At 38.7% G+C, this 12222-nt stretch overlaps 1 protein-coding gene across 5 annotated transcripts in view; it reads right to left on the reverse strand.

Moving 5' to 3' along the window:
* PDE7A (phosphodiesterase 7A) overlaps positions 1-12222 on the reverse strand; it is a 114860-nt gene that overhangs the window by 24351 nt on the left and 78287 nt on the right. For all 5 annotated transcript variants that reach the window (XM_029923191.1, XM_029923193.1, XM_029923190.1 and 2 more), the window contains one exon: positions 339-490. In XM_029923191.1, the coding sequence (XP_029779051.1) occupies positions 339-490 (152 nt within the window). The remainder of the gene's footprint in view (positions 1-338; positions 491-12222) is intronic.

The following is a 12222-nucleotide window of genomic DNA, read 5'->3' on the forward strand; positions in this document are numbered from 1 at the left end:
GATTCTCTCTGCACAGCATATAGAAATTAGGTCAGAAAAGCCATACTATTCTTCCCAGAGTTAAGCTTCTATGTTATCTTACAGTTTAATGTTCTGCTGATCTACTTGTTATTTAATGTTACAATAAACAAAACCATTTTCACTCTTTTAGTTACTTCAGAGATTGCCCTTGCTCTGTTATATCTAATTATAAAATGAACGCCTGCTCTAAAAGAAAAACTGAAAAAGGTGCCTGATTTTTGCATACAAAAACAGGTTCTAAAATCAATCCCATATGGGGAAAAAAACGGCTTTATGAAACTTATCAAAAATTGTTTTCTTGAAAAAGTGATACACACCTTGGCTTGTCCATTATAATCATCATCTAAGATGTTTAGAGAATTTGAAACGGTAGTACCACGAAAAAAGCGAGAAGATCTAAGATACCGCTGGAAACTTAGTAACCTTCTGATATTCCTTGCAGACACAGAAACTTCAATTTCAGATTGAGCTGAAATAAAAGAAGTAAAAGGTGAGTATACCAAGTCAAAATTGTGCACACGTGATCTTTGTTATACCCCTTTCTAGTTATAAACACATTTTTAAGAAATGAATCATTATACCACATTTCTAGGAAAGAAGTACTTCATTCTGTTTTCAACTAAAGAACTAAGAATGAAGGGGTAAACAGTCAATTTTGACAGAATTTAGAAAGTTAATGAGGAGTGTGGCTGGATTAATAATCAGGTTTGTTTGTATGCTTTTAACTCTGAAGAATTATCACCTCTCATTCTATTGCTTGGATATACTGGATACACATTATGGAGTAGAAAGAGAAAAATCTAGTTTCAAATTACCCTTCATATTATACTGAGAAGCCAGGTCCCAAGTCACATCTGAGAATTTAACAATTACATAACTATAACATCTCAAATCCCAATGAGGTGTCATTTCAAATACTTAGATAATTTTATTTAGAAGAAAAGGAGATGGGCTGGAAAATTAAGTAACATATTCTATAAGAATTCTAAATAATAGGGACAAAAATCCTATTAAGATGAAAAACTCTGGAAAAGAGCAAGTCTAACACAGCCGTTTTTTTCTTCTAGCGTTAGAACAAACCAAAATTTCCTTAAGTACCAGATGAAGTAATGGACTTGGGTTAAAAGCCATCTTCCTGGGCACACATGTTATCTTTAAACTCTAGAATCAAACTAAATTCAGTGAAATCTAATATAAAACACATGAAAATGGAGACTAAGGATCAACAATTATCCCCTCTCATCTTAACTTCTGTTAACTTAAAACCACCAGGTAGAATGGCAGGTGACAAACCATATTCTCCTCGTGCGTCCAGTCACTAACTCCTCTACTGACCTGTGTTTTCCTATTCACGGAATAATGGCAATAATATCCAGTTCAAAGGGTGCTGGATTAAGTGAGAGAATGTGCCCATGAGCTGGATATGTAATAGGTATTAAGTAACTGGTTGCACTGTAGATGATGATGAAATTGATATGGTGCCACTGCCTCTCCAACCATGCTTCCACGCGGCGATCCTGAATTCCCAACCCACTGATGCTGCTCTAAATAAAAGCATTCACTGGCTCCACATCATCTTAAAATGAACGCTATCTCCTTAATTTGGAAGAAAACGCTTCATGTTCCAGGTTCTGGCTCTTTCCAGATTTGCCTCTGGTGTCACTTTTCCTGGGAGGCACACCTGAGCGCCTGCACGCACACTCCCCATGTAGGAGAAGTGGGAGGTGCCTCGTCTGGTTCTCGAGCTCCCTGTGCAGACCTCTCTCAGACTACTTCTGATACTGGATTTTAACCACTTATTGACCTGTCTCCTTTAACGAATGATGACCTCCAATGTAGCCAAGAACTACTTTTCATCTCTTTATTCCAAAGCCCAATAGCACCAAGGAGGTATGTGTAAAATATAATGAATCAACCCATCCTATTTTTGAAATATCTGATGAGTTTTCAGGTTCCCATATACTCACATAAGCCAGAAATACAATAATGTACACTGTTATGTACATTTTTCATAAGATACTCATTTTTTGTTCCAGTGAATCTAAAATTGAAAGTATTGAGAGCAACTTTGGAATTAAACTTCTGATCTTTATCAATGTAACTTAAAGGGACTAAAATCAAAACCGTAAAACTATTCATATCAAGTGATTATGTCTGAACTACAATTAGCTCGTAAGTGTTCTGTGAAAATAATGTTCCAAAGTGCTTTGCAAAAGGCACCTCATTTAGTGCTCAACAATGTCAAAAGATAATTGACATGATCATTCATTTTACACAGAACACCGAATCACAAGAGATTAAGTAACCTGCTCATGGCCACACAGCCAATACAGGACACCTGGATTTTAAAACACAGAACTGTTTACAAAACCTGTGTCCCCACTATTGTGCATAAGTTTTTATCACATCTCTATGGTATTTATTAATAATTAAGTGTAAAATTCTGTGTATAACACTATTTAAACTTGTCTTTACATAGATGAAATCATGCAGAAAAAGAGACACAGAAGGAAAAAAGCTAAGGTATAAGAATTTAAGTCTAATATGATCCTTTTAATCCTATTCTTAGAATAGAGTGAATGGGGAAAGGACAGAGTTGAATGGTACAAATATATAGGGAGAAGATGAGATTAATTAATATATACTAGCACCACCATTTCTGTTTTAATAAGATACCTTAGTTTTACAAAAGCACATTCACATCAGCTATCCCATTTAGTAATCACAACAATCCTGTGAAGATGACAAGATTATCGCCTCCATTTTACAAACATAACTTTAGAAACCAAAGTAGAAAAGCAATACAATTAATGCATTCGAGCCAAAGCCTTTAGGACACTTCTAGAAAATGTTGCAGAATGTATTCTATTCATTATGGAAAAGAGCTCAAAGTCATTAGCATGATTTCATGAGTGTTCCCTTCAAGGGACTGTAAATCACACACAAAAGGTAACAATTTCATCATTGGCAATTAGACTGCCTTGCTATGTGCACGTGTGTGCATACATGTATACACTAATAGTAGTAGCATCACTGCTTTTTTTTTTTTTTAACATTTATTTATTTTATTGAGAGACAGAAATAGAACATGAGTAGGGGAAGGGCAAAGAGAGAGGGAGATAAAGAATCTGAAGCAGGCTCCAGGCTTTGAGCAAGCAGCACAGGCTCTGTGCTGGGAGCTCAGAGTCTGACATGGGGGTTGAACCCATGAACCACAAGATCATGACCTGAGCGCAAAGCTGAACGTTTAAGCGACTGATCCACCCAGACACCCTGCACCACCGCTTTCAAATAATACATCCAAACTCATGCACCCTGGAAATAAATGTGAGAATCTCTTTGGGAGCATAACTGCACAAGGACCAAAAAATAAAGGAGGCTCCCTTGAAGAAAAACCCCCAATAACTCAGTCCACTATGCTAAGTCCTCATATCACTACGGCAGGACTCACACTATCAATTCGTGAGACATTTGGCAGTCTGGGAGGCAGAGCCTTAGTCATGAGATCACAGCCATCCCCTCCTGGCCCCCTGCCTTACTCCCATTTTCTGAGTCATCTCTGACATGTCATAACCTCTTGATGTCTCACTTTCCTTAATTGAAAAAAACAAAACCAAAAACTAAACATAATTCACATCTTCCTGTTTTGTAGAGTCCTAAGTTGCTACGTTAGTAAGAGTTCTGTTAAGAATAAATGTTAGACACTAACTCAAGGGGAAATGCTCTCACAAGAGTCCAATGCCATCCAGCAAGATTAATCCCATAAATAACCTACACAAATGATAAGAAACAGAGTTTCATTCAGTGAGAGAAACAGCCTTAATCAGCACTGATTATTTTACAGACAACTTAAGAAAGGATAGAGAACCTGTCCAGATGAAACAGCAAATCATTCATAGAAAAGTGTTTTCTTCACCGGGAAGGCCTGAGGAAGAGTACTTAAGACTACATTCTGGAAAGAATGAAAATTCCATGAGACCTTACAGAGATAGCAGCTAGAAACTACCTCAGAGCTTTGCTTCAGACTTAATATGGGACCAGAATTTGGGGGAAGGAGAAAGAGAGTATTTGATATTTCCCTTAGTCTGGTTAGTAATATGTAATGCATCCATGCTTCAAAAATGAAAAGGAAGGGTGCCTGGGGAGCTCAGTCAGTTAAGCGTCCAACTCTTGATTTCAGGTCCGGTAATGATCTCAGGTTCTTGAGTTTGAGCCCCAAATCGGGCTCTGTGCGGACAGTGGAGAGACTGCTTGGGACTCTCTCTGCCCCTCTTGCGTGCTCGCTCGCTCGCTCACTCTCTCTCTCTCTCAAAATAAATAAATAAACTTAAAAAAAATGAAAAGGAAGCAAGATGGGAAGAAGCGAAGCAGTGAAAGAAGGCAGAAAGAAAGAAAGGAGGGAGGGAAGGAGGAAGGGAGAAAAGAACCCAGTGAAAAACCTAACTCCAGAGTGCCTGGATGGCTGACTAGGGTAGGTGGTTAGGCGTACAGATTTAGGCTCAGGTAATGCTCTCATGTTTGTGAGATCAAGCCCTGCCTACCTCAAGCTCTGCACTGACAGTACTGAGCCCACTTGGGACTTGCCCCCCTCTCTCTACCCCTCATCGGCTGATGTATGTGCATGCAAGCCCATGCCCGCTCTCTCTCAAAATAAGCAAATATTAAAAAACCAAACCAAACAAAAAAACCTAAGCCCTACCCAGTTGTCTATCCAACTACCTCCCAAGGCCTCCCTCAAGATAATTTTTTCTTAAAGATTCTTGTGTATCTTTCCTGAGTTTTTTGATCAAATACATGAAATCATTATATGCTATTTTTCTACTCCTTTGTACATAAATGGCACCATATTCCATTTTATGTCCTGCACCTTGCTTTTTATCTTGGTGCTCCTTCCCTACCAGTACCTAGAGACCTTCCTCATTCTTTTATGAGGCGATCAAGTATTCCATGATACAGATGAACCATAATCTGTTTAATAGTCCTTCCTTGAAGAGCACTGCTACAACTTCACAATTTGCAAAAATACCTTCACTTTGTAAAATACGCTTATATTTCCACTTACTGATTTGTTAGCTTAAGACATCGTCCTTTTATATTGTTATCACACATGAGGAAACCACTCTATATCCTACTTTATTTCCCTTTCCCAATGTTTGTTAGCTGACAGAATACATTTTTTCTTTCATGATAACACCGTATCTCACAAATAATATATCCTTGAATGGTAGTCTTTGTATTTGACAGACAGCTTGACTAAATATAAATTCTTGGCCCTCATTTTCCTTCCTTGAGCGTTTTTGAAAGTACTGATTCATTATCTTCTGGCATTGAGATTTGCAAAGTCTGAGGCAAACCTTTTATTTCCTCCCTTTAGTGACCTGGCTTTTTGGCCTGGCTACCCACAGAATCTCTCTTGGTCCTCAAGTCCAATGACTCCGCTAGGACATACCCCACCGTTAACCATTCTGAGTCATTTCCCCCTGGTACATGGTGTGCTCCTTCACTATGTCAATTGAACTCTTCTGTTACTTACGAAGAATCTTCTTGAATTTTATCTCTAAATATTTGTTGTGTTCCACTATTTTAGCTTTATTATTCAGAGACTAAACTGTTATATTGAAACGCCATTACCTGTTATCTGTATCTCACTTCCTCTCCAATTCATTTTTTTATTTGTTTTGTTTGCTTTCTTATTTCTCCCATCCAAGTACTAACCAGGCCCAATTCTGCTTGGCTTCTGAGATCAGACAAGATCGGTGCACCCAGAGTTGTGTGGCTGGAGACTGCTTTTCTCAATTCTATACCCTAGGCCCATTATCTTGGTTACTGGATATTCTACACCTTGTGCTCCTACCAACTCCTTCATTTCTGTGATATGTTTGGACCTTTGCTTCTACTTTTTTTTCCTAAATATTTATTTATTTGAGAGTGAGTGAGCAAGCAGGGGAGGGACAGAGAGAGTAGGAGAGAGAGAATCCCAAGCAGACTCTGTGCTGTCAGCACAGCGCCCCATGCAGGGCTCAATCTCATGAACTGTGAGATCATGACTTGAGCCAAAATCAAGAGTCAGATGGTTAACCGTCTGAGCCACCCAGGCACCCCTTGTTTCTATTATTTCTTGATTCTGAATGTACATGTTTCCACCACTTTTGTTGTCTTGCCTTATTATCTATTCCCTGAGTTCAACTTTGGCTATTGCTTCATTTAATTAAAAATTTTTTTTATGTTTATTTATATTTGAGAGAGAGAGAGAGAGACAGAGTGCAAGTAGGACATGGGCAGAGAAAGAGAAACAGAATCTGAAGCATGCTCTAGGGTTCTGAGCTGTCAGCACAGAGTGCAAAGTGGGGCTTAAACTCATGAGCCATGAATGAGATCATGACCTGAGCCAAAGTCGGATGCTTAACCAACTGAGCCACCCAGGTGCCCCACTTCATTTAATTTTTTAAGTGACTGGTAGAAAATTCAGTCATACTTTCTGACACCATACACAAAAATAACCTCAAAATGGATGAAAGACCTAAATGTGAGACCGGAAACCATCGAAATTCACAAGACAAAACAGGCAGCAACCTCTTTGACCTCGGCTGCAGCAACTTCTTACTTGACATGTTTCCAAAGGCAAGGGAAATAAAAGCAAAAAATGAACTATTGGGACTTCAAGAAGATAAAAACCTTTTGTACTGCAAAGGAAATAATTATTAAGACTAAAAAACAACTGACAGAATGGGAGAAGATATTTGCAAATTACATAAAGGGTTAGTATCAAAAATCTATAAAGAACTGAGGAAACTTAACACCCAAAAAACAAATAATCCAGTGAAGAAATGGGTAGAAGACATGACTAGACACTTCTCCAAAGAAGACATCCAGATGGCAAACAGACACATAAAAAGATGCTCAACATCACTCATCATCACGGAAATACAAATCAAGATCACAATGAGATACTATCTCACACCAGTCGGAGTGGCTAAAATTAACAACTCAGGAAATAACAGATGTTAGAGAGGATGTGGAGAAAGAGGAACCCTCTGGCACTGGTGGTGGGAATGCAAGCTGGTGCAGCCACTCTGGAAAACAGTACCGAGGTTCCTCAAAAAGTTGAAAATAGAGCTACCCTATGCCTCAGCAATTGCACTACTAGGAATTTATTCAAAGGATATAGGAATGCTGATTTGAAGGGGCACATGCACCCCAATGTTTATAGCAGCACTATCAACAACAGCCAAATTATGGAAAGAGCCCAAATGTCCATCAGTTGATAAATGGATTAAGAAAATGTGGTGTATAGGGGCTCCTGGGAGGCTCAGTCAGTTAAATGGCCAAGTTTTGCTTAGGTCATGAACTCATGGTTCCTGGGTTTGAGCCCTGCATTGGGCTCAGTGCTGACAGCTCAGAGCCTGGAGCCTGCTTTGGATTCTGTGTCTCCTGCTCTCTCTCAAAACTAAATAAACGTTAAAAAAATTTTTTAAATTAAAAAACTTAGAAAATGTGGTGTGTGCACGTGCGCGCGCGCACACACACACACACACACCAGAATACTACTCAGTGTTGAAAAAGAATGAAATCTTGCCATTTGCAACAATATGGATGGAATTGGAGGGTATTATGCTAATGAAATAAATTTAGTCAGAGAAAGGTATCACATGATTTCACTTCTAAGTGGAGTCTGAGACACTTAACAGATGAACACAGGGAAGGGAAGGAAAAATAAGATAAAGACAGAGAGGGAGGCAAACCAGAAGGGACTCTTAAATACAGAGAACTGAGGATTGATGGGGATGGGGAGGTAGGGAAAATGACTGATGGGCACTGAGGAGGGCACTTGTTGGGACAAGCACTGGGTGTTATACATAAGTGATGAATCACTGGATTCCACTCCTGAAGCCAAGACTACCCTGTATGTTAGCTAACCTGAGAATTAAAAAACAAAAATTAAAAACTCGGTCACAATTTTCATCAGCTTGAAGTAACATATCCCTGTGAGGTGCTCTTTCATCATTGTTAAGTTCTGCTCTCTCTTCCACTGCTTTGTGCAATTCAATGATCACATGGGCCAGTTTCTTTTTTAAAAGTCATTACTGAATGGACTAAATTTTCCTGAATAACTCTCTACACCAAATTCTTTTTTAAGATTTTATTTTTAAGTTATCTCTACACCCAACATAGGACTCAAGCTCACAACCCTGAGATTTAAGTCACATGTTCTTCCAAGTGAGTCAGCCAAGCATCCCTACGCTAAAATCTTAATAGGGATAGAAGTGAGGTCTGAGAGGGTAGAGACGCTCTCTTTAGCGTCCCTACTCAAATGGCTGTCTCCTTCTCTGCCAAAGAGACAGAATGCTTCTTACAAACATGCTTTTGCTATTTCTTTAATTGGACCAAGGGGGAGTGTATCTACTCCTGCTCAAGCCAGATCATAGACCAGATGAGGCAAGCGAAATATTTAACTTTATACTTCTGGGTGAGCCCCTAAAAAAAAAAGTTTATTAAGACTTCTTTTGTGGCATAAGACATGATCTGTTCTGGAGAATGTTCCATGTGCATTTGAGAAGAACACGTATCCTGCTGCTGGGTGGAGTATTGTTAAGTCTGACTATATTACAGTGTTGTTCAGGCCCTCTATTTCCTTACTGAGCTTCGGTCTCAGTGCTCTATTCACTACTGAAAATGTGTATTAAAGTCTCCGTTAATGTAAAACTGTTTCTTCCATCAATTCTGTCAATTTATGTTTCATATAGTTTGGAGTTCTGTGACTAAATGGATATATGTTTATAACGTATACCTTCTTGCTGGATTGAGTCTTATATCAATGTACAATGCCTTTTATTTCTTGTATCCTTTTTTAAAAATTTCAAGTCTACTTTGTACAATAAATAGTATGGCCACCTCAGCTCTTTTTTGGTTATTATTTGCATGGAGTATCTCTCTCCCATACTTTTACTTTCAAACTCTTTGTGTCTTTATATCTAAAGTGAATACAGTATATAGATGGACTCTGTAGTTTTTTTTTTTTTTTACATTTATTTATTTTTTGAGAAATAGAGTAAGACAGAGCATGAGCGGTGAGGGTCAGAGAGAGGAGGAGACACAGAATCTGAAGCAGGCTCCAGGCTCTGAGCTAGCTGTCAGCACAGAGGCCGACACTGGGCTTGAACCCACCAACGTGAGATCATGACCTGAGCCGAAGTCAGATGCTTAACCGAGGCACCCCAGGTGCCCCTCTGTAGTTTTTTAAATCCAATCTGCCAATCTCTGCCTTCAAGTAGAAGAATTTAATCTATTTACATTTAGGGTGATTACTGATAAAGAAGGATTTACTTCTGCCACTTTTGCTATTACTCTGGATATGTTTTATACATTTTTTGTTCCTTATTCAATTATTGCTTCTTGTTGCATTAAGCTAATTTTTTATAGTGTACCATTCTGATTTCCTCTTCTCTCCTTCTCAGTATATTTTTTAGTTACATAGTGGTAACCCTGGGCATTACAATGAACATCTCCAACTTATAACAACTTAGTTTGCATAATACCAACTCACTGTACAAACACTCCAATCCTATAATCTCCAAATCCTCCTTTTTATCTTGTTATTGTCACAGACTGCATCTTCATACACTGTGTACGCACACAGATTTTTATTAACACATTTACAACAAAGAGTAGTTACAAACCAAAAGCACAATCATACTGCTTTTATATTTGCCTGTGTAGTCACCCACACTAGGGCTCTTCATTTCTTCTTATGTAAGAAGGTTTCAGGTTACTCTCTAGGTTCCTTTAATTTCATCCTGAAAGACTGTCTTTAGCATTTCTTGTAGAAAAGGTTTACTGCAAATAACTCCCTCAACTTCTGTCTGTCTGTAAATGTATTAATCTCTTCTTCATTCATGAAGGATACTTTTGCCAGATATAGAATTCTTGGTTGACAGGTTTTTCCACCCCTTTCAGGCTCTAAATACATCATCTCACCCCCTTCTGGCCCCCAACGTTTCTATAATGAAAAATCAGTTGTTAGTTAGTTTTGTTGTGACAAAACAACTCCTGCTTTCAAAATTTTGGGTTTCAACAATCTGACTATCTTATGTCTCAATGTGGTTCCCTCAGCTTACCTTGCTTGGGTTCACTGAGGTTAGATAGGTGTATTCATGTCTTCATCAGATTTGGGAAGTTTTCCACCATTATTTCTTCAAATACTTTTTCTGCTCCTTTCTTTCTTCTTCTGGCTGCTGGGACTCCTAAGATTCATATATTAAGCTCTGTTCATTTTTCTTTATTCTTTTTTCTTTCTGCTTCTCAGTTTGGATCATTTCCTTGGTTTTATCTTCAAGTTCACTGATATTTCTGCCTGCTCAAATCTGTTGCTGATCCCTCTAGTGAATTTTTCATTTATTGTACTTTTCAGACACAGAATTTGTTTGGTTCCTTTTTATAACTTCTATCTATTGAGATTCTGGTTTTATTCATACAATGTTTTCCTGATTTCCTTTAGTTCTTTGCCCACGGTTTGCTCTAAGCATTTAAGATAGTTGATTTAACATCTCCCGACTAGCAATTCCAATGTGTGGGCTTCCTCAGGGATGGCTTCTATGAAATTCTCTAATTGTATGTATGGGCCGAACTTTCTGGTTTCTTTGTATGTTTTGTAGTTTTTTCTTTTTCTTTTCTTGAGAAGTAGAAATTCTATTACTGGGGTAACTGGAAATCTAATCCCTCAACTCCTACCATAGTGTTCACTTTTGCTTATTGTGGGTTGAAGCCAGCTGTTTTAACTTTTCCAAACTATTTTCGTCTTTGTGTATCTATTTTGCTTTTGTGTGTTCCTGAAGTTCCTGACCCCTCATCTCTACTGTCAGCAACACAGTGACCTAAAACAGATTTCTTTAAATGTCTGGCTCCAGAAAGGTGGGGCGGGAGGAAGGAATAGACTCTTTACATCCTCCAGTAGACACTGCTGGGTGAAACCTCTGCGGCTGAAAGGCTGACACCAAGGTAAATGTCTGTACGTATCACTCAGGGATCTGACAGACTGATTTAAACATGCAGCTCCAACGTTTTGGAGAACAAAGATCCCAGGGCCCACCCTGGCTCCAGCAAGCCACTCCAAAAACATGGACCACTCTCCCAGACTACGGGGCTAAGGAATTTAGAACGGTCACCAGTCTGTGAATGAACTGCCAGACAGCAGCCTCTCCCTCATCAAGTCCTCCCCTGGTTGTTCGGAGTGTCCAATTAGGATCCAGAGTCTTGAAACCGTGGATTCTGGTCTTTTTCTCTAGTGTAGTGGTTGTTTAGGTAGAGAAATAAATCCCTCGATCTTCCTACCCTGTCATTTTGAGTGACATCTGCCCCTTTTCTTGAAAAGATGTATTTTTCTTGGGGCACTTGGGTGGCTCAGTTGGTTAAGCGTCTGACTCTTGATTTTGATTCAAGTCATGATCTCACTGTTCATGGGATCAAGCCCTGCGTCAGCACAGAGCCTGCTTGGGATTTTCCCTCTCTCTCTCTCTCTCTCTCGCTCCGCCCCTCCCCTGCTCATACACACATTCTCTCTAAATAAATAAACTCTAAAAATAAAATAAATAAGATATGGGTTGTTTTTTTTCTGGTCCTTTCAGGGAGCAGCTGCCCTAAGCTATCTCTTCTGCTCAACCACAACTTAAAAATGGGGAGAATTTGCATGGGAATACTGATTTGTCCAGAAACAACCAAAGTTAACAGTCTAGCCCTCTAGATGTTTTCTATGAATTACTTTCCATATGTATACATAGTATAGACAGTTCATAGTAATTTTTAAAAATTTTATTTTAGAGAGAGACAAAGAGCATGCAAGCAGGGGAGGCAAGGGAGAGAGGGAGAGAGAAAATCTTAAGCAGAGCCCATGACCCTGGGATCATGACCTGAGCCGAAATCAAGAGTGGGACATTCAACTGGCTGAGCCACCCAGGCATCCCATAGTATTTTTTTCCTTACAATTTCACAAACATTTTTTTCAAGTCAATAAATACACTTACATGTACCATCATTTTTACTAACTATGCATTATTCTAAAGTATAAAATGATCATAATTACTTACTCTTTTGGCTTCTTGGCTATTTCTTTTATTTTTCTTACAATTCTATAATAAACATTCTTATAACTAAATCTTTCCACATATCCTAGTTGATTCTCTTGACATTTACCCTCAGAAGTAGAAT

The sequence above is a fragment of the Suricata suricatta genome, chromosome 15 (genome assembly GCF_006229205.1).
Source record: "Suricata suricatta isolate VVHF042 chromosome 15, meerkat_22Aug2017_6uvM2_HiC, whole genome shotgun sequence".
NCBI classification, from domain to species: Eukaryota; Metazoa; Chordata; class Mammalia; order Carnivora; family Herpestidae; genus Suricata; species Suricata suricatta.